This window comes from Chelonia mydas, chromosome 5 (assembly GCF_015237465.2).
Source record: "Chelonia mydas isolate rCheMyd1 chromosome 5, rCheMyd1.pri.v2, whole genome shotgun sequence".
Lineage (NCBI taxonomy): Eukaryota > Metazoa > Chordata > Testudines > Cheloniidae > Chelonia > Chelonia mydas.
The window spans coordinates 1,138,310-1,161,100 of NC_051245.2; the positions used below are offsets into that span (position 1 = coordinate 1,138,310).

General features: G+C 61.6%; 1 protein-coding gene across 1 annotated transcript; it reads right to left on the reverse strand.

Moving 5' to 3' along the window:
* Window positions 1-1,590: 1,590 nt before the first annotated feature.
* On the reverse strand, window positions 1,591-17,615 carry FAM221B (family with sequence similarity 221 member B). The gene is given in 9 exon segments (XM_043547344.1): window positions 1,591-1,622; window positions 8,686-8,922; window positions 12,814-12,933; window positions 14,117-14,161; window positions 14,164-14,194; window positions 14,197-14,319; window positions 15,223-15,329; window positions 15,553-15,696; window positions 17,165-17,615. Coding segments are annotated over 9 exon segments (1,290 nt in total).
* Window positions 17,616-22,791: the final 5,176 nt, after the last annotated feature.

Genomic DNA, 22,791 nt, shown 5'->3' on the forward strand with positions numbered 1-22,791 from the left:
CCAGCGCAGTCCACGGGCCGTCCCCTGCTGGGGTAGCCCAACAGAGTCAAGGGGAATGACCAGACCTCGGAGTCCATATGCAGGGAGAGGGGGACGCTCCCCCCTTGGTGGTCGCTACGGCAGGCCGTCTGCAAGGGGCTGCTGTCATGGGGAGAGATTCTACCTTCCCCATCCCGACACCCCAGGGTCACGTCAGCTCTTGGCACCGCAGCATCGCTCCGGGAGCTCATGTTCAGTGCTCCTGTGAGGGCCAGGGCCTGAGCTGGGGCCAGGCCAGCCTGGCTGGGGAGCTGCTCTGCTTCAGACCTTCAGCCTGCAGGTCTCTGGGCTGAGCTAAGGGCTGCCCATGGGGGCTCCAGGTGTCTGACAAAACCCTGCTCTGGCTGGAACAGGCCGCCGGGCAGGGGGCATCGGTCCCTGCGGAGGGGACACGTCTCGCCCAGGGTCTGGCTGGTGGGGGACTTGCTGGGCAGGGCTCGGGGGTGGAGCAGGAGGCTGGAGCCCAGGGCTCCGTCTGGAGGGCTGAGTCCTCATGCCCTCTCCTGAAGGGTGGGTAGGACCCTGGGGCGGAGGAGGGTCTGGCCTACTGACAGGCTCCTCCAAGTGACTGTTCCAAAGTTGGGGGGTAGGCCGGATCCTGGGGAGCTGTGACAGCCTGTACATCCTGTTCAGAGTTGCTGCTTCCCAGGGCACAGCCCCCCCGGCTCTAGGGCTGGCTGCCTTCCTGGTTCCTGGGTGCCAGCTCCTGAGCCTGGCTGTATTAACACGTTTGGCTGGAAGGGACCGAGCGCATCGAGGGACCCAGCCGCTCTGCAGGGCTGCCCTTAGCTACCGCTCCACGGCCTGGCCCATCGGCAGGTTTGGTCAGCAGGGACTGTATATTTCCTGCCAGATCCCAGAGGGCAAGGTGGGCTAGCGAGAGGACAGCAGACACAGGGGCTAAGCTACGCATGGCCAGAGAGGCAGGAGGCAGCGATGGGGGCTGGGCTCACTCAGACACCAGGCCTCTCAGCTGGGACTTGGAGCGAAGAGCAGAGAAAGAGAAGGAAGCCAGGGTGGTTCCTATGCAGCGGGGCGGGTTGACCCGGGTGTGGCTGGCCTGCTGGGTGGCTTCCCCTTGGCTGGGGCCCAGCCAACGGCTGCTGTCACCACAGACACAGGCTAAGGCTCATTGAGGCCTGAAGTCTGGCTGGGTGGGACTCGCTGGATAGGGCTCAGGGGTGGAGCAGGAGGCTGGAGCCCAGGGGCTCTGTCTAGGGGGTGCTGGGGCTGCAGGGCTTCCCTTGGAGGAAGAGGGAGACCCTGAAGGGGGAGGGTCTGGCCCACAGATGGGCACCTCCAAGGAACTAAATGCCAGGCTGCAACCCCCATCCTGCAGCTCTGGACAAGCTCTCAGCCACGGCCAGCTAGCCACAGACTGTGACCAGTGTGACGAAGCGGGACCGAGAGTGCTAAAGGAGGGGCGATGTGATTGCAGAGCCATGGCCGTTATCTTTGAAAACTCATGGCGACGGGGGAGGTCCCAGACGACTGGAAAAAGGCTAATGTAGTGCCCATCTTTAAAAAAGGGAAGAAGGAGGATCCTGGGAACTACAGGCCAGTCAGCCGCACCTCCCCAGTCCCTGGAAAAATCAGGAGCAGGTCCTCAAGGAATCAATTCTGAAGCACTTCGAGGAGAGGAAAGTGATCAGGAACAGTCAGCATGGATTCACCAAGGGCAAGTCATGCCTGACTAATCTAATTGCTTCTATGACGAGATAACTGGCTCTGTGGATGAGGGGAAAGCGGTGGACGTGTTGTTCCTTGACTTTAGCAAAGCTTTTTGACACTGTCTCCCACAGTATCTTGCAGCAAGTTAAAGAAGTATGGGCTGGATGAATGCACTGTAAGGTGGATAGAAAGCTGGCTAGATTGTCGGGCTCAACGGGTAGTGATAAATGGCTCCATGTCTAGTTGGCAGCCGGTATCTAGCGGAGTGCCCCAAGGGTCGGTCCTGGGGCCGGTTTTGCTCAATATCTTCATTAATGATCTGGAGGATGGTGTGGATTGCACCCTCAGCAAGTTTGCAGATGACACTAAACTGGGAGGAGAGGTAGATACGCTGGAGGGCAGGGATAGGATACAGAGGGCCCTAGACAAATTAGAGGATTGGGCCAAAAGAAATCTGATGAGGTTCAACGAGGACAAGTGCAGAGTCCTGCACTTAGGACGGAAGAATCCCATGCACCGCTACAGACTAGGGACCGAATGGCTCGGCAGCAGTTCTGCAAAAAAGGCCTAGGGGTGACAGTGGACGAGAAGCTGGATATGAGTCAACAGTGTGCCCAGAGGTGGGATGTATGCACCCATGGATGGCGCTTCCTGCAGTAAGTGACTGGGAGGCAGTAAAATGAAGGGGGATTGACGAGGACCAGGCATGCTGAAGGCTCAGAGAGGAGCGGTTTCGGGGGGCGGTTAACCCCTGGGAGTGTGTGACCAGCGAGAAGGACTGTGCAGTAATGGGGTCCCCCGGGGGACTGCGGTGAGCAGTCTCAGGGGCGGAGGAGCCTGCGGCTTGGACCTTGGAGAGAGAAGGACTTTGCAGTAACAGGGTCCCCGGGGGATTGCAGCGAGCGGTCCCAGGGGCGGAGGAGTCTGCAGCTCGACCCTGGCAAAGAGGTGGTGACCTCAAGAAGGACTGGCACACTAGGGGCTTTTCCTGGAAACCGTGGAAGCTGCCCGGCCTGCGAGTGGCCAGCAGGGAGATGTACGCTAAACGCCTTAAGAGCGACCTGGTGGAGCTGTGCAGGCAGAGGGGGCTGCGCATCGGGAGGTCCACCAAGGAACAGCTGATTGCCCAGCTGGAGGAGAGGGATCGCTTGGATGACCCGATCCCTGTCCCTGAGGGAAGCCGCCCGGCAGACGCAGCGTGGGCCCTGGGGCCTGACCAGGCTGGGAGGGGTCAGACTGCTGCCCAGGACATCCCGAGACCCTTCCTACCTATGCCTGGGGGAGGGGTTGGGGGAAGCCCAGCGAATACCGAGGGCACCCTGACCCCAGCAGCCAGCAGGGGATCCTCCCGGCGGAGCTCCCCATCCCTGGAGCGGATGCGGCTGGAATGGGAGAGGGAGATGAAAATGAGGGAGCTGGAGGATCATGAAAAACAACGTCAACATGAGGAGAAACAACGTCAACATGAGCAGGAGGAGAAGGAGAGGGAGCGTCAGGAGAAGGAGAGGGAGCGTCAGGAGAAGGAGAAACAAAGACAGCATGAACTGGAGCTGGCCAGGCTGAGGAGCAGTGGGGCCCCGGCTGTGGTGAGGGGGGACCCAAGACTGCAAGGAGCTTTGATAAGTGCTTCCTGGCCCAGCGGAAGGAGGGGGAGGACATAGATAGCTTCCTGACGGCCTTTGAGAATGCCTGCGAGCTGCACAGGGTTGACCCTGCAGACAGGCTCCAGTTCCTCACCCCCTTACTGGACCCCAAAGCCGTGGAGGTGTACAGCCGAATGACAGGGGCGGAGGCAGGGGACTATGAACTGTTCAAACAGGCCCTGCTCCGTGAGTTTGGGCTGACCCCCGAGATGTACCGGAGAAGGTTCCGGAGTCAGCGTAAAACGCCTGAGGTCACCTACCTACAACTGGTCAACAGGATGCAGGGATATGCCCGCAAGTGGACAGCGGGGGCCCAAACTAAAGAGGACCTGCTTGACCTCGTACTGGAGCACTGTATGAACAGTGCCCTTCCGACCTGAGGCTGTGGCTGGTGGACAAAAAGCTCGCGAACCCCCAGCACGCAGGGCAGCTGGCCGACGAGTTTGTGAACAGTCGGTCAGGGGGTAGCCGGGAGGAGTCCCAAAAGAACAGGCCCCCCCCGATGCAGAGAGAGAGTCACCATGGGGCCTCCCAGCGGGGAAATAGGGAGAACCCCCTCCAAAGGGGAACGCCTGGTGTCGGGCCCCTCCGACCCGCTCGAGGGGACCAACGTGACCTGAGCTGCTATCACTGTGGCCAGAGAGGCCACGTACGGGCCCAGTGCCCCGGGCTCAGGGACAAACTGAGCAGACCCAACCTACCCAGGGTTAACTGGGTAGGGACTCAGCTGGACGAGGGGCAGCGACCCAGGAAAGGGGGGCTACCAGTTTACCACCTGCTCAGGAGGGAAGAGTACCCCGGCCAGCCCGCCAGAGGGCTGGGCTCTGGACTCAGGGTGCTCGGTTTACAGGGTGGGGCGGGGCTGTCCCTCCGGAGAGAGTGCCTTGTTCCCCTGGAGGTGGATGGGAGGAAGGTCAATGGATACTGGGATACGGGCGCGGAGGTGACGCTGGCCCGGCCCGAGGTGGTGGCCCCAGATCGGGTGGTGCCCAACACCTACCTGACCCTGACGGGGGTGGGCGGGACCCCATTTAAGGTGCCCGTGGCAAGGGTACACCTGAAATGGGGGGCCAAGGAGGGCCCCAAGGATGTGGGGGTACACCACCATTTGCCCACTGAAGTTTTGATGGGGGGAGACCTAGAGGACTGGCCAAGCGCCCCAGACCGCCCTGGTTGTGACCCGTAGCCAGAGCCGGCGAGGGGCACGACCTGACCTGGGGAGGGTACCACACCGGAGGCGCAGGACCCTACTGGTGGGGAGGGAGCGCCGAGGGGCACGGCTCAGAGAGGCTCAGACCTGGCCACTGAGGGGGAACCGGGCCCCATCCCTTCCCCAGCCGCTGAGTTCCAGGCCGAGTTGAGGAAAGATCCCTCCTTGCGGAAGCTCAGGGACCTGGCCGACCTCAGTGTGGGACGGACCATGAGGAGAGGCTGCCAGGAGAGGTTCCTGTGGGAGAAGGGGTTCCTGTACCGAGAATGGGCTCCCCCAGGGGAAGGGGAGTCCTGTGGGATCAGGAGGCAGCTGGTGGTCCCCCAGAAGTATCGCCGCAAGCTCCTGTACCTGGCCCATGACATCCCCCTCGCAGGGCACCAGGGAATCCGGCGCACCCGGCAGAGGTTGCTACAGAACTTTTACTGGCCCGGGGTCTTTACCACGGTCCGGCAGTATTGCCGATCCTGTGACCCCTGTCAGAGGGTGGGGAAGGCCCGGGACAAGGGGAAAGCGGCTTGAGACCTTTGCCCATCATAGAGGAGCCTTTCCAGAAGGTGGCCATGGACATCGTGGGGCCTCTCAGCAAGACGACCCGGTCGGGGAAGAAATACATTCTGGTGGTGGTAGATTTCGCCACCCGCTACCCCGAGGCAGTGCCCTTAGCTTCCATTGAAGCAGACACCGTGGCAGATGCGCTCCTGACCATTTTCAGCCGAGTGGGGTTCCCCAGGGAAGTCTTGACAGACCAAGGCTCCAACTTCATGTCGGCCCTGCTCCGGTGCTTGTGGGAGAAATGTGGGGTCCGGCACGACTGGGCCTCAGCGTATCACCCCCAGTCCAATGGGCTGGTGGAGAGGTTTAACGGGACGCTAAAGATGATGCTGAAAACCTTTATGAACCAGCACCCGCAGGATTGGGACAAGTACTTACCTCACCTGCTGTTCGCGTACAGGGAGGTGCCCCAGGAGTCTACCGGATTTTCGCCTTTCGAACTGTTATATGGAAGGAGGGTGAGGGGCCCCCTGGACCTGATGAGAGACGAGTGGGAGGGGAAGGCCACTCCCGATGGAGAGTCAGTGGTGGAGTATGTCCTGATCTTCCGAGAGAGACTGGCTGAACTCATGGGCCTGGCCAGGGAGAATCTGGCCAGAGCCCAGAGGAAGCAGAAGGTCTGGTATGACCGCACGGCGCGGGCCCGTGCCTACGCCACCGAGGATCAGGTGATGGTTCTCATCCCCGTGAGAAAGAACAAACTACAGGCCGCCTGGGAGGGCCCTTTCAAGGTCGTCAAGCAGCTCAATGAGGTAAACTATGTGGTGGAGCTGTCGAACCGGGCGCACCACCGCCGGGTGTACCATGTGAATATGATGAAGCCATATTATGCCAGGGGGAATGTGGTGTTAGCGTGTGTGGACAGTGGGAGGAGCAGGGAGATGACCCTTTAGTAGATCTATTCCCTGGGACCAGAGCTGGTTCCCCCCTGGAAACAATTCCCCTCTCGGATCAGCTCACCCCTGCCCAGCAAGCTGAGGTCAGGGGGGTGCTGCATCCGTACCGACAGCTGTTTTCCAACCAGCCTGGACGCACTAATCTGACTGTCCACCGGGTGCAGACAGGGTCGCACCCGCCGATAAGATGCTCCCCCTTCCGAGTCACAGGGAAAACTGCTCAGGACCTGGAAAGAGAGGTCCGGGACATGCTGGCTTTGGGGGTGATCCAGCCATCGGCCAGCCCTTGGGCCTCGCCGGTGGTGCTGGTCCCCAAAAAGGATGGGTCGGTCCGGTTCTGTGTGGACTATCGGAAGCTCAATGCCATCACTGTATGATGCCTACCCCATGCCCAGGCCGGACGAGCTCCTAGACAAGCTGGGAGGAGCTCGGTACCTTACCACCATGGACCTTACAAAGGGCTACTGGCAAGTGCCGCTGGATGCAGATGCCCGGCTGAAATCGGCCTTTATCACCCCTCTGGGGCTCTATGAGTTCCTGACCCTGCCTTTCGGCCTCAAGGGAGCGCCGGCCACCTTCCAGCGCCTGGTGGACCAGCTCCTGAGGGGGATGGAGAGTTTTGCCGTGGCGTATATTGACGACATCTGTGTCTTTAGCCAGACCTGGGAGGACCACGTGTCCCAGGTTAGACAAGTGCTGGACCGACTCCAGGGGGCTGGGCTGACTGTCAAAGCGGAGAAGTGCAAGGTGGGGATGGCTGAAGTATCTTACCTGGGCCATCGGGTGGGGAGCGGCCGCCTAAAGCCGGAACCGGCCAAGGTGGAGGTGATCAGAGACTGGCCCGCTCCCCACACCAAAAAGCAGGTCCAAGCCTTTATTGGGATGGCAGGATACTACCGAAGATTTGTGCCCCACTTTAGCGCCATAGCCACCCCCATCACTGAGCTATGCAAGAAGGGGAAGCCAGACAAGGTGGTCTGGACCGAGCAGTGCCAGGAGGCTTTCCGGGCGCTGAAGGAGGCTCTGGTCAGTGGCCCAGTTCTGGCAAACCCAGACTTTGACAAGCCCTTTGTGGTGTTCACCGACGCCTCCGACACGGGACTGGGGGCGGTGTTAATGCAGGAGGATGAAAAGGGGGAGAGACACCCCATCGTGTACCTGAGCAAGAAGTTGCTACCCCGGGAGCAACACTACGCGGCCATCGAGAAGGAGTGCCTGGCCATGGTGTGGGCCCTCAAGAAACTAGAGCCCTATCTCTTCGGGCGACACTTCACCGTCTACACCGACCACTCTCCCCTGACCTGGCTGCACCAGATGAAAGGAGCCAACGCCAAGCTCCTGAGGTGGAGCCTGCTCCTGCAGGATTACGACATGGACGTGGTCCACGTGAAGGGAAGTGCCAACCTGATAGCGGATGCGCTGTCCCGGAGAGGGGGCCCCGAACTTCCCCAGGTCACTGGTCACAGTGACCCCGCTCAGTTCAGTCTCGAAGGGGGAGAGATGTGACGATGTGACGCAGCAGGGAGGGGGGAGTGTTGACCTGGGAATGTGCCCTGGGGACGGGAGACCTGAGAGCCTGTCACCTGAGCCAGGAGGGGAGGGGGAGGTAACACCTCTGCCCAGGAATGTGGATGGAGGCTGCAGAAGGGAGCCTGCTCGGTGGGTTTAGTTTCAGTTTGGGGCTGGGTGGAGGAACACAGGGAACCCCAGGGCTGGGGTCTAAGCTCCCTGCTCCCCCAGAAGGACTTGACTGAGGGGTCCTGGGTGTACCCACAAGCTCTGTTTTGGACTGTGTTCCTGTTGTCCAATAAACCTTCTGTTTTACTGGCTGGCTGAGAGTCTCAGTGAATCCCAGGAAGAGGGATGCAGGGCCTGGACTCCCCCACACTCCGTGACAGGGTCCCCTCACTTAGTGGGGTGAATGGGTGCCCCCTGCTGCCTCTTCACTGTGAGCCCTGGGTGGGGCAGGCCAGCCTCCCAGCCTCAGCACCAGAGCGGGTCCCAGGTACCCTCGCTTGCGGCGGGCATTTGCGCAGCATCAGCACCTGTGATTTGGTCTGCAGACAGACAGCCCCAGCCCTGAGACCCCCCTGACCTTCCTGGCCCGAGGAAGACCCCAGCCCTAGAGTGCCCCAGCCCTGAGACCCCCCTGACCATCCTGGGCCCCAGGAAGACCCCAGCCCTAGAGTGCCCCTGCCCTGAGACCACCCTGACCATCCTGGCCCCAGTGAGACCCCAGCCCCAGAGTGCCCCAGCCCTGACCGTCCCCATGACAGCTGACGAGCAGGGGAGCTGGGGTCTGCAAGCCCGTTCATCCTGCCATCTGGTGCAGTGAGAGCTGCTGTGGCCCCCCCCCATCCAGGGGTCCCGGCCGCGCTGGGGCTCTCTGACAAGCTGTGGGGTCACACTCCCCCTAGGCCAGCTCTCCGTGCGTCTCGGGGGAGCCTTGCTGTGGGGTTAATGGCCAGGCTGGGAGCACGCGGCAGCTCACATGGGCGCGAGCAGCTCGGGCGGACCGTTGGGCTGTGCCCGGAGTCGGTGCTCAGCCTCCAGGCTGGCAGCACACAGGGCTGCTCCCAGCGTATCGCCCCCACCTGGCTCGCTCGCTTTGTCCCCCCTCCATCCCTCGCGCGTGACGCTCCCCGGCCCAGAGATCTGCCCCACGCCCGACCTCCACACGTGCAGAGCCAAGTCCCTTTATTGGTGGCTGCCCCGGGGCGGGCCTCACGCCTTCTTGCCGCTCTGCTTGGCTGGGCTTCGCAGTCCTGGGGAGGGAAAAGGCAGAGCGTGTGAGGACGGGGCAGGGAGCTCCCCAGCGGGGCCTGGGGGGCAGAGCTGTGCCCCGGGTGTCCCGTCAGGACGGTGTCCCGCAGCTCAGGCATCTCGGCAAAGGGCAAGTAGTCTTCTCCTGGGGGCAGAAGAGAGAGGCAGGCGTGGGACGGAGGCCGCAGGCTGGGGGTAACACAGGGAGGATGGGGGCCCTGGAGAGGGCCGGAGGCATGGAATGGGGGCTGCAGGGCATGGGGGTAACAGCAAGGGGCGGGGGCCATGGCAGTGGGGGTAACATGAGGAGGAATGGGGAGTCATGGGGAGGGGCGGCAGGCACGGCGTGCAGGGGAAAGACAGGGACATGGGACGGGGGCCACGGGGCATAAGGGTAACTCAGGAGGGGGAGGCGGTAACAGGTAGGGTTGCCAGGTGCCCGGTGTCTGGTCGAAAAGGGACCCGAGCAGTGTCCGGTCAGATGTACGGACCGGACACCAATAGTCCAGTTACTGCTGGTGTGGGAGGAGCCAGGTCATCAACCCCCCCCAGCCCCTGTCAGCTGGGACCACCTCAGATCAGACCAACGGGCCCGTCCGGCCCAGGGTCCCCCCGAGATCAGACCAACGGGCCCGTCCGGCCCGAGATCAGAGCAATGAGCCCGTCCGACCCAGGGTCCCCCCGAGATCAGACCAAAGGGCCGTCCAGCCCAGGGTCCCCCCGAGATCAGACCAATGGGCCCGTCCGACCCAGGGTCCCCCGAGATCAGAGCAATGGGCCCGTCCGGCCCGAGATCAGACCAATGAGCCCGTCCGACCCAGGGTCCCCCCGAGATCAGACCAACGGGCCCGTCCGGCCCGAGATCAGACCAATGAGCCCGTCCGACCCAGGGTCCCCCCGAGATCAGACCAACGGGCCCGTCCGGCCCGAGATCAGACCAACGGGCCCGTCCGACCCAGGGTCCCCCCGAGATCAGACCAACGGGCCCGTCCGGCCCGAGATCAGACCAATGAGCCCGTCCGGCCCAGGGTCCCCCGAGATCAGACCAATGGGCCCGTCCGACCCAGGGTCCCCCCGAGATCAGAGCAATGGGCCCGTCCGGCCCGAGATCAGACCAATGAGCCCGTCCGGCCCAGGGTCCCCCCGAGATCAGACCAATGGGCCCGTCCGACCCAGGGTCCCCCCGAGATCAGACCAACGGGCCCGTCCGGCCCGAGATCAGACCAATGAGCCCGTCCGACCCAGGGTCCCCCCGAGATCAGACCAACGGGCCCGTCCGGCCCGAGATCAGACCAATGAGCCCGTCCGACCCAGGGTCCCCCGAGATCAGACCAACGGGCCCGTCCGGCCCAGGGTCCCCCCGAGACCAGAGCAATGGGCCCATCCAGCCCAGGGCCCCCCGAGATCAGAGCAATGGGCCCATCCAGCCCAGGGTCATCCCCCCGCACCCAGATCAGACCAATGGGCCCATCCAGCCCAGGGTCATCCCCCCCCACCCAGATCAGACCAATGGGCCCCTCCAGCCCAGGGTCCCCCCCCAAATCAGACCAATGGGCTCATCTAGCCCAGGGGTTCCCACCCCCAGAACAGATCAATGGTCCCTCCCAGCCCAGTGTTCTCCCACCCCCCCGAACAGCCCAATGGGTCCATCCCGGCCCCACAGGAGGGGCGCCCAGCTGTGCTGCTCAGCTGGTGCCCCCCGCTCTCTGAGCTTGGCCGGGGGGGCTCAGGGGAAGGCGGGAGGTGGCGGAAGAGGGGGTGGTGTGGGGCTGAGGACACGGGCCGGGGCCCCAGTCTGGAGCTGAGCTTTGCAGAGTGTGTGTGACATGGGGACGGTGCCCCACAGAACTACACAACGCCCCATGTGGACGCTCTGACTCTGGCGTGAGTGGCCTTCTTCTGGCTTAGCTTCAATCCCTCCCAAAGGGACATCAGAGAAGGCCAGGGCGGAGGATGTAGGAAAACGCTGTATTAATTTTATGGACAAAATAAGTGTGCCTCAGTTTCCCCACTCACTCTGTACTGTAACCCTCTGGGAGTGAAGGGGTTAATTTATTTCCTGGGACAGGGACAGGGACAGGGACAGGGTAGGAGGCAGTCGGCCGGCCGTCTGAGTTGGGGAATGGTGTTTCCTTGACGACAGAAAGGATTCCCCTCTCCGGCTGGGAACTCTGGCGGCCAGTGGCCATGGGGCATGGCACACTCCAACGCCATGGGAGGGCTGATGAAGCAGGATTTTTGGGTAATATTTTTATGAAGCCAATGTGTGCCTCAGTTTCCCTCTCTACGTTGTATTGTTACTCAGTGGGCCCAAAAGGGTTAACGCTGCCCCTGGCCCAGCACGGGGGACACGGGGGGTGGGGTGGGGTCGCCTGCTGTTGGGGTGCAATGAATCGGGTCCTTACGGAACCGGCTGGAAGCGACCCAGACTAGGGCTCCGGAGAGACCTCGCCAGCTGCGAGGACACAGCAGTAGGGGCTCCGCAGGGGGAGCTCTGGTGCAGCGGCTGGGAACGCAGCATGGCCCTGCCTGGAGACCAAAGGATGGGAGGTGACCGAGGGGAACCCAGTGGGGACACGTCTCGCCCAGGGTCCGGCTGGGTGGGACGCGCTGGGCAGGGCTCTGGGGGTGGAGCAGGAGGCTGGAGCCCAAGGGGTTAAACTTGGAGGTGGTGGGCTGCGGGGCTGGGGGAAGGAAAGGCGGCCCGCCCTCCGTGAGGGTCTGACCCATTAAAGGGATCCTCCAAGGGACTGTCTAAACGCCGGGTGCAGCCCCCATCCTGTGGCTCCACGACAGAGGGAACAGGGCCCGAGGGGTCAGGAGTGGCTCTCCGGAGCCAGCTGCCAGAGCGGGGAGGGAGTTGGGCTTCGCTTGCCCATCCCGACCCCTTTGCTGCTGGACTCGCGATCCTGGCTGGGTGCGTCGCTTCTGTTCCACTGGGGAGCCACAGCGAGTGGCGGGGCTCAGCATGGGGGGGCCACACCGCGTCCCCATGTACAAAGTGCAGGCCCAGTGCCTAGTGCTGGAGGGGGCTGTGTGACGAAGTGGGACTGTTCTTAATGTTTCCTCTGAATAGTGTGGGGGTGCCTCAGTTTCCCCTAAGCAGTTCGTAAGTATCTAGGGGGTGGGGTAAGGGTGTATGATCATTGCAGAGCCCTAGAGGGCAGGTGTGTGCAGGAGTCTGGACACAGAGAATGGCCGACACCCTATTTCCTGGCAACTGATGGCCTGGGCCCTTCCCCCTGCAAGGTGAGAACTAAAGGGTTGGAGAACAAAGGAATCGGTGACCTCCTGGCCCGGGAAAGGGACAAAGCCCAGAGGAGGAGGGGCTGGAGGGAGTTTCAGTTTGGGGCTGGCTGGGGACATGGAGTGAAGTGCAGACGGGGTTGTTTGGCTCACTGCCCCCCAAAATGGACCCAGCTGAGGGGTCCAGTTCTCTGCACCTACAAGCTCTGGTTAGACCATGTTCCTGTCGTCTAATAAACCTTCTGTTTTACTGGCTGGCTGAGAGTCACGTCTGACTGCAGAGTTGGGGGGCAGGACCCACTGGCTTCCCCAGGACCCCGCCTGGGCGGACTCGCTGTGGGAAGCGCACGGAGGGGCAGAGGATGCTGAATGCTCCGAGGTCAGACCCAGGAAGGTGGAGCCGGGTGAGCTGTGTGTCCTGCAGACAGGCTGCTCCCAGAGAGGAGACTTCCCCAGGGTCCTGCCTGGCTTCGTGGGGAGCAGTTCCAGAGCATCGCCCGGGGACCCGTGACAGGCTGTGCCGGGGGAATGGTGCAAGGGGGCGGGGGCCAGACATGCCTGGGGCTCCGTGCCAGCTACTCTGTCCCAGGACAGGCGTGTCCCTGGGGCTACGCCGGGGGTGACAGCGCTGCCATGGGGCAGGGCAGTGGGGTTCTCCCCAGGGTGATAAGCCCTGGGGCTCCAGGGGCAACTGAGCTGGGGGCCGCACTGCCCTGGGCCAGACCCTACGTGCTGCCATGGGAGCAAGGGGGCAGAGGCCAGCCATGTGCCCCCCCCACGCTGCGCATACCATAGGGCCGGCCCCCTTTTCTCCGAGTCTCAGCCGTCTCGAAGAAGGTCTCGTGCTCCTCCCAGCGCCGGTCGCAGGCCGCACACAGGAAGTTGGACTCAAAGCAGACACACCAACAGCCTGTGTGGGGAAGGGCAGGGCTCAGCCCGGTGGGGATTCAGGGCCCCTGGGTCTTGGCCAGAGCACCCGAGAGTCCCCAGCACCCCCTCACCCTCCCCATAGCACCGGCAGCCTCCGGCCAGAGCACACCCAGCCACAGGCACCAGGGAGACACTGTCTGTGCCACACGGTTGGCAGGAAATGCCCAGGGGACAGGCAGTGACAGCCCACGTGCACACACACACACGCACGTGCACACAGTGACAGCCCACAGACACACACAGTGACAGCCCATGTGCGCACACACACACGCACACACAGGACAGCCTGTGACGAAGTGGGACTGTTCTTAATGTTTCCTCTGAATAGTGTGGGGGTGCCTCAGTTTCCCCTATGAAGTTCTTAAGTATCTAGGTGGTGGGGTAAGGGTATATGATCATTGCAGAGCCCTAGAGGGCAGGTGTGTGCAGGGGTCTGGACACAAAGAATGGCCGACACCCTGTTTCCTGACCCCTGATGGCCTGACCCTTCCCCCCCTGCAAGGTGAGAGCTAAAGGGTTGGAGAACAAAGGAATCCGGTGACCTCCTGGCCCGGGAAAGGGACAAAGCCAGAGGAGACGGGGAGCGGGGGCTGGAGAGAGTTTGAGTTGGGGGCTGGCTGGGGACATGGAGTGAAGGGCAGACGTGGTTGTCTGGCTCCCTGCCCCTCAAAATGGACCCGGCTGAGGGGTCCGGTTCTCTGCACCTAAAAAACTCTGTGTTAGACCATGTTCCTGTCGTCTAATAAACCCTCTGTTTTACTGGCTGGCTGAGAGTCCCGTCTGACTGCGGAGTTGGGGGGCAGGACCCTCTGGCTTCCCCAGGACCCTGCCTGGTGGACTCGCTGGGGGAAGCGCACGGAGGGGCAGAGGAGGCTGAATGCTCCGAGGTCAGACCCAGGAAGGTGGAAGCTGTGTGAGCTGTGTGTCCTGAAGACAGGCTGCTCACAGAAAGGAGACTGCTCCAGAGTCCTGCCTGGCTTTGTGGGGAGCAGTTCCAGAGCATCGCCCGGGGACGCCGTGACACAGCCCACGTGTGCACACACACACACGCGCACACAGTGACAGCCCAGGTGCACACTCGCAGTGACAGCCCACATGTCCGCCCCCCGCAGGCACGCACACTCTGCCCCGCGGCCGCACGCCCTGCCCGTAGCTGCCCCCACCTGCGGCTCGACAGGCGCGGCGGGCGCTGGGCGCGTGCTCCTCGGGCTGTGCAGGCAGCGGCACGTGGCCCGCCAGGCGGGGAGGGGTCGAAGCCAGCTCTCCTCCTCAGCCAGAACTCGCCCCCGTCCTCGGGCCGGGAGGGGATGAAGAGGAAGCTCTGGCACGTGCAGCTGGGCACGATGCAGGGCATCCGCGCACGCGTCTCTGCAGAGCAAATGCCCGTCACCCCTTGGGCCACACACAGCGAGCCCTCCCCACCCCCGGGGAGAGCCCCAGGAACTGCCCGGGGGCACTGCCCCATAGAGCCCCCCAGGCTGGGGGTGGGGCCCAGGCTCTGAGCTGGCAGTCTGGTGTGGGAAGGGGGAGAGTCTCTTCGGGGCTTGGCTGTCTCTAGGGTCCCCGCTCTGCCCCAGAGAAAGCCCAGCCTTTGAACACTGCCAGGCTGCGGCTAAGGAGACCTGCCTGCTCTATGAAGGGCCCCACCCCAGCACCCCCTGCCCCACAGCCTGGGGCCAACAGAGGAGGGGACCGAGCAGCAGCCAAGCTCAGAGGGAGCAGGAGGGGATTGGAGCTGGGTGTGCAATGGGGGACCCCTGCCCTAGCCCTGGGGGATGGGCACACGGGCTCCATGAGACAGAGTGGGGCTGACCCATCACTGCCAGCCTTGAGTGCACGGGGCTGGCGGGGAGCAGGGCCAAGAGCGGAACTGGTGCCTGGAGAGCTCACACACTACCCTAGTTCCTGCCAGCCCTTCCCCACTGAACCCGGGCAGCCCAGACCCCCGACACAGGCCTGGCACCCCCCCCAGCCCCACCAGCCCTACCCCACGGCACCTCGCTGCCCCATACTCCCCAACACGGGCCTGGTGCTCCCAGACCCCGCCAGCCCTGCCCACGACACCCAGGCACCCTGTACCCCCTAGTGCCCCACCAGGCCCTGCCAGCCCTGCCCAATGGCACCCCCGGGCACACGGTACTCACCAACATGGGCCTGCCAGCCCTTCTGCGTGACACCTGGGCACCCCGTACCCCCGACACAGGCCTGGCACCCCCCCCGGCCCCACCAGCCCTGCCCCAGAGCACCTGGCCGCCCCGCACCTACCGACATAGACCTGGTGCTCCCGCAGGAGGTGCCCGCAGAAGCACTTGGAGAGGTCACCCACGCGGAAGCAGTCCCACAGATACTCGGGGCAGCGCCAGCCGATGTAGAGACCTGTGGGCGGGAGGGGGTCAGCCCTACCAAGGATCCTCCATCCCCTGCTCCCCTGCGCTGGTGCCCCCCAGCCAGGTCCTGGGCCCCCGAGTTACGTGCTGTGCCCCCTTAGTCCCAGGCCAGGCTCCCTGGCCTCTCCTGAGCCCCCCAGCTCCAGCCCGCGGGGCTCGGCGCCATTCCCCAGCGAGCAGAGGGGTCCCGCGCCCCCCGCGAAGGGCCCTACCTGTCTGCATGGCCTTGAGGGCCGCCTCCCTCTCCAGGTGGAACAGCTCCTGCACCTCCCTGCCGAACTGCTCCCGGTGCATGGCCTTGGCCACCGCCACCAGCTCGGCCCTCCTGGCCGGGACGATGGGCCGCACCGAATAGCCTGGGCAGAGACGGGGCGGGGTGAGTGGGCAGGGGCAGCCTCCCCACCTGGGACCCTCCCTGACCCATGGGGCCTGGCCCTGCTCTCTGAGCCCAGGCTCTGCGTGGGACTTTGGGAAATTGCCCAGAGCCCCCACCTCCGGGTAGCAGAGCTGGCAGCCAGCCCTACCCGGCCTTCTGCCGGTGCCCCTCACTTCCAACCCACACCCTGCTGCTAGCCCAGCCCTGGGCGCCCCATAGTCCTGCCGGTGCCCCTCAATCCCAACCCACATCCCCCTGCTAGCCCAGCCCTGGGCGCCCCATAGTCCTGCCGGTGCCCCTCAATCCCAACCCACACCCCCCTGCTAGCCCAGCCCTGGGCGCCCCACAGTCCTGCCGGTGCCCCTCAATCCCAACCCACACCCCCTGCTAGCCCAGCCCTGGGCGCCCCACAGTCCTGCCGGTGCCCCTCAATCCCAACCCACACCCCGCTGCTAGCCCAGCCCTGGGCGCCCCATAGTCCTGCCGGTGCCCCTCACTTCCAACCCACACCCCCCTGCTAGCCCAGCCCTGGGTTCCCCATAGTCCTGCCGGTGCCCCTCACTTCCAACCCACACCCTGTTGCTAGCCCAGCCCTGGGCGCCCCACAATCCTGCCGGTGCCCCTCAATCCCAACCCACACCCCCCTGCTAGCCCAGCCCTGGGCGCCCCACAATCCTGCCGGTGCCCCTCAATCCCAACCCACATCCCCCTGCTAGCCCAGCCCTGGGCTCTCCACAGTCCTGCCGGTGCCCCTCAATCCCAACCCACACCCCCTTGCTAGCCCAGCCCTGGGCGCCCCATAGTCCTGCCGGTGCCCCTCAATCCCAACCCACATCCCCCTGCTAGCCCAGCCCTGGGCGCCCCTCATCCCACAGCACCGCTGATGCCCCTCACTCCTGACCCACACACCCCTGCTAGCCCAGCCCTGGGCGCCCCACAGTCCTGCCAGTGCCCCTCACTTCCAACCCACACCCCGCTGCTAGCCCAGCCCTGGGCGCCCCTCATCCCACAGCACCACTGATGCCCCTCACTCCTGACCCACACACCCCTGCTAGCCCAGCCCTGGGCTTCCCAAACACAGCCCTGCCGGTGCCCCTCAACCCTGATCTGCAGCCTCTGCTACCCAAGCTAGGGGGTCCCCCTACTCCTGGACCCCTCAATCCCCATTCATTGCCTTGGGTGCTGGGGCACGTTTACACCCTCTTCTCCTAGCCATGCCCCTCCCCCAGCCTTTTACCTGGCAGGGCGTGGGGCTCGGGGTCGGGGGGAGATCGGCTGGGTCAGAGCCGGGAGGTCGCGCTGGTGCTGGAGGCAGCTTCGCAGCCCTGGATCCCGAGGCCTCAGCTCACCCCATCGCGGGGAGATCGGGCCCCGTGGCCCATTTGGCCCTTGGCATTGCCGGCCCCAGCGCCAGCTCTGGGTTACTCCCGGGGGTGGGGGTGACCTACCCACAACCGCTTTCTTGGCTGCTTTCTTCTTCGTGCCGCCCAGGGGCTTGTGCTTCGTCTGGGTGTGGATGTCGGTCACTTCCACTTCCTCCTGGTCCTCCTCCTCGTCAGGCTCCACCCCAGCCCCAGCTGGTGCCTCGTGGGACGGGCCCGAGGGCTCCTGGCCTGGCGGGGGGGACGGGCCCGAGGGCTCCTGGCCTGGCGGGGGGGACGGGCCCGAGGGCTCCTGACCTGGTGGGGGGGACGGGCCCGAGGGCTCCTGGCCTGGTGGGGGGGACGGGCCCGAGGGCTCCTCGGCCGGCAGGGGGGACGGGCCCGAGGGCTCCTCGGCCGGCAGGGGGGACGGGCCGGAGGGCTCCTGGCCTGGTGGGGGGGACGGGCCCGAGGGCTCCTGGCCTGGCGGGGGGGACCAGTCCCCCTTGCCCTCCATGCTGGACTCCTCGCCCTCCATGGCTGGTTCTGCCCAGACAAAGGGTGGGCCAAGCCTGGGGCCTGGGGCCAGCTGTTGTTGGATGCTAGGTTACAGCTGTTGTCTGTTGCTAGGTAACTGCGGTGGCCGTGGTGACTCTGGGAGCAGCCCAGGGATTGGCCAGGGAGAGAACTGGGCTGCGTGACACCCCCTGCCTGGCCCAGCTCTGATAGCCCCCCTGGGGACAGGGCTGCGGGGTCACAGGGGCAGCACCCCAGGTCCCTGCAGGGATGTGGGGTCATAGTGCTGGTTTCATGATTGCCCAAGGGGGAATCAGATACCAGGGTGATGGGCACAGGAGACTGACAGGCGGGGGAGGCAGGTGTGGGGTCAGAGGGGCCGGGGGTTACTGGGGAGCAGAGTGATGTTTTAATTAGGAGGGGCAGTATGGGGAAGTGGTTAGAGCAGAGGGCTGGGGCCAGGACTCCTGCGTTCTGTTCCCAGGCTCCGTCTAGGTTACACAGGGATGCTAATCTCCGGGGGGGTTGGGGGGGGGGCGGGTGTGCGGTGCCCCAGCAGAGCACTCTACAGCACAGCAAGGAGGCCCCGTTCCCACAACAACAGGAAGGGGGGCCATCCCCAAAGCACCAGGAACAATGGGAAGGAGGGTCAGGCAGGGTTAGGCTCAGGGTAGCGCTTGGGTCAACGTACTTGGGTTGATGCAGTGTTAGTGTAGACACTGTGTTGCTTATGTAACCTTTCCGCCAGCTGGAGCCGGCAGCAACCAGGATCGGGTTCAATATCTTGGGGTTCCTTTCCATCCATCCAACACAGAGCCGGCTCGAGCCCCCACCCAGTGACCTGGGACAATTACACCCCAGCCCAGGGGCCTCTGAGAAGCAAAACTTCCCCTCTCGCAAGCACAGAGTCCAAGGGTAGAAAAGAAACTTTTAATAAAAGGAGGGAAGTGACTCGGAGTGAATTTGGGAAAACACCACACACAGGGTTCATAAACCTAAACCCTGAGTAAAGACCCACCCCCAAGTAGGTCGGGCAGTGCCCTTTTCCCCTCAGGGTCTTAGCTCCAGCAACCCAAAAGTCCCTTTCACATGCCCGACCTGACCCTTCTCTGCACCCCCCTCACAGTTGCTGTCCTTGGTCAGCGCAGACCCAGAGTTCACCTCTCCCCTGCCTGGGGCAAAGAGGCACCTTACTCGCTCCGCTGCTTGGGCATTCGCTCGCTGCTTCCCCTGGCCACCTGCTCACCGCTGCACCAGCCACTCGGTCACCAGCCAACTGTTAGTCGCCTTCTGCCTCTCGGCTGTGACCTTGGCACATCCGTCTCTGAGTGATTGCCAGCTCTGTGCAGGCTGCCCCATCTCAAGGGATTCCAGCTCTCAGTGGTTTTAGCTCTTAGCAGGCAGGGCAGAAACACAGTCCGACCGCAACCCGTTCCAGCTCTGACTGGGCATTTAACAGAACAAAGAGGCGCCTACCGAAGCCTATTTAGCTCTATTCTTTGAGCAGTGGAGGGAGCAGACCAGGGAGGCCCCTGCAGTGTACGCAGCCTCCAAGCTGGGGAAACCTGCTTCCACCCCTGTTACTGTCAGAGGACTCTGACATTCAAGCTCCCGACTTAATCAGGTTCTTGCAACTGAGGGGGACAGGTTGAGCACACTCCTGGTTTCCTGTGTTCCTACAATAATTACAGCATTGGTAACCATATTTCACTACCCGGCGTTCGGTACTAAGGTGATTTGTACCCAACGTCAGCCACAGTTGATCACTTTTTGCTGCATATGTAAGCAGAGTAGGAACATAAACACAGCCAAGTCTCCCCCTCCCAGCTAGCCCTCAGGGAAGCAGTGATTCAGCCCCTGCTTACACTTGCATTGACTGTTGCTGCCTTTCAGAAGCCATCCCACAATGCCCCCCACTGACAGCTAAATTGGCACATGCGCTCCTGGTGAGAACGCACACCACCGACACAAGGAGTGTAGTGTGGACGTGTAAAACTGATTCACTGATGCAGTGGCCGTACGTCAATGTAACTTAGGTCAACTTAATTTTGTAGTGTAGACTTGCCCTTACCCTGCCCTGAGAGCAAACAATCCTTTTCCACCCACTGGATAACATTGCAGCACATTGGGGAAACTGAGACACACACAGGCTTCATAAAAATATTACAAACCGTTCCCCCTTCATCACAAAGGGTCCCTGTATAAACAACTCCTTGCCCTACCCCAGAGGGGCCACATCTCAGCACCGGGCAAAGGGTCCCTTCATGAACAACCCTGTGCCCCACCCCAGAGGTGACAGCATCTCAGACCCAAGTGAGGGGTCCCTGTATAGACAACCCAATGCCCAGAGGCAGTTACAGAGGGGCAGGGATCCAGGCTGTCCCAGGGCACTCTGGTGGGGATGTGCAGTGAGGCTGACTGGCCTCCCGCCCCACTTGAGAGCGAGGGACCACTACAGCATGGAGCCGCAGCAGCTCTGACATCTTAGAAGCCGATATTCCAAGTGCTTAGCTGCACCCCCTGCCCTGCGCTCCGGGTGGTGGGTATTTCAGCCCCTTCTTGATGGGTCTTGGGCCCAGTCTGGCTGCAGGATGGTGTTAAAGATTCTCTAATGGATCCTCTGACCCCGCTCGCCCTTGCAGCCTGTGCCCATGGAGCTCAGAGCCACAGTGCAGTGTGGAGATGGAACAGCCCCATGACACTAGCAAGCCAGATGCCAGCTCATGCCAAGGTCTCATGCCAGGTCTCAGCTGAACACTGACAAGTACCTGGATGGCCCCAGTCTGAATCACCTGGGTGTTAGTGTCGTTAAAATAGGTTGTTAAAATAGGTGTTCGAGTTATAGGGATGCGACGTTATTGACATAAACTGTGACCGTATAGATCATTGTTGCAACCACTGTTATATATTTGCAACAAATATTGTACAAAGGTTGTCATGTGAGGTGTCTATGAAAAGCTTATGATTTGCTGGTTAGGATGATGCTGTCTGTCTGGGTGTATCATTTTTGTAGTTGAAGTTATGAATGTGGGCTCTGTACTTGTATCTCAAATGTATTTGATTCCAAGTAGCCTCAGTGAGGCATTTGGTCAGCTTCTCGAGAAAGGACTATTCTCGGTAAGGGCCCAGTCAAGAAACACTTAACTGACAATGGACTCTGGGAGATGCCAATCCACATCTGAGCTTTCCTGGGAACGTTAAAACTAACATGTAAACATGGCATCTGCCTGCAAAGAACTGAGTCATGCATGGACATGTGACTTGCCCATGGGACACCAGACTCCATCTTGCTGCTGTGGTGTCCTTCCATATGCAGAGGATATAAAAGACCCTGAAAACTCCTCCATCTTGTCTTCAATCCTGCTTCTGACATCTGGAGGGACTTTGCTACAAACTGAAGCTCTGAACAAAGGACTGAAAGACCCATCCCAGCTGTGGAAGTTCTCCAGAGACTTGATTTGAACCAGAAGTTTATTCCATCCCTGCTGCAAGGCTGAACCAAGAGCTTTGCCATGACTGTATGTCGTTGATTCCATGTAACCAATTCTAGCTCCCATCTCTATCTTTTTCCTTTTATGAATAAACCTTTAGATTTTAGATTCTAAAGGACTGGCAACAGCGTGATTTGTGGGTAAGATCTGATTTGTATATTGACCTGGGTCTGGGGCTTGGTCCTTTGGGATCGAGAGAACCTTTTTTCTTGTACTGGGGTATTGGTTTTCATAACCATTCGTCCCCATAACAAAGGGCACTGGTGGTGATACTGGGAAACTGGAGTGTATATGGGAATTGCTTGTGTGACTTATGGTTAGCTGGTGGGGTAAAACCAAAAGTCCTCTCTGTCTGGCTGGTTTGGTGCCTTATAAGTGGAGAAAACCCAGCCTGGGTCTGTAACTGCCCTGCTCTAAGCAATTTGTCCTGAACTGACACTCTCAGAAGTGTCCCACCAAAGGCAGCATTGTTACAAGGGATGTGTTAGGGTTTGGACTTTATTGCATGCTGGTGAGTTGGTGTTAATTTCTCCAATAACATCTGTGTCCCTCATTGTAAGCACCAGTCGCTTCAGGCCCCCGTGCTCCGGGGATGTGGAAAATTTGGAAAACATCCAGTGGAGGGCAACAAAACTGATTAGGGGACTGGAACACATGACTTATGAGGAGAGGCTGAGGGAACTGGGATTGTTTAGTCTGCGGAAGAGAAGAATGAGGGGGGATTTGATAGCTGCTTTCAACTACCTGAAAGGGGGTTCCAAAGAGGATGGATCTAGACTGTTCTCAGTGGTAGCAGATGACAGAACGAGGAGTAATGGTCTCAAGTTGCAGGGGGGGAGGTCTAGGTTGGATACTAGGAAAAACTTTTTCACTAGGAGGGTGGTGAAACACTGGAATGTGTTACCTAGGGAGGTGGTGGAATCTCCTTCCATAGAAGTTTTTAAGGGCAGTCTTGACAAAGCCCTGGCTGGGATGATTTAATTGGGATTGGTCCTGCTTTGAGCAGGGGGTTAGACTAGATGACCTCCTGAGGTCCCTTCCAACCCTGGTATTCTGTGATTCTATGAACCACCGTGACTCTCTGTGGGAGTCAGGCCAGCCAGCCCCAGCCAGCCAAGGCAGAGCGCTCTGGGAAGGGAACCACAGGATGAAGGGACCTGCCTGGCCCAGGGGTGGAGTGTGGGTGTGGGTGGGGCCACGCTAGGCTGTTTGGGAGGGCACAGCCTAGCCTTGCCTATGATATCCACCACCCGTGGTTCAGATGCTCAATAAACCTTCTGTTTCCCCGGCTGGCTGAGAGTCACGTCTGACTGCGGAGTTGGAGGGCAGGACCCTCTGGCTTCCCCAGGAGCCCGCCTGGGCGGACTCGCTGTGGGAAGCGCACGGAGGGGCAGAGGATGCTGAATGCTCCGAGGTCAGACCCAGGAAGGTGGAAGCTGTGTGAGCTGTGTGTCCTGCAGACAGGCTGCTCACAGGAAGGCGACTGCCCCAGAGTCCTGCCTGGCTTCGTAGGGAGCAGTTCCAGAGCATCGCCCGGGGACTCCGTGACAAGCTCCCATTACAAAGATTGGTAAGTTGGGCAAGCCAGACGAAGGGGTCTGGACCGAGCAATGCCAGGGGGTCTCTCTGAGCACTGAAGGAGGCTCTAACCCAGGGGCTGGGGCTGGTAAACCCAGACTTGGACAAGCCCTTTAGGGTGTTCACAGA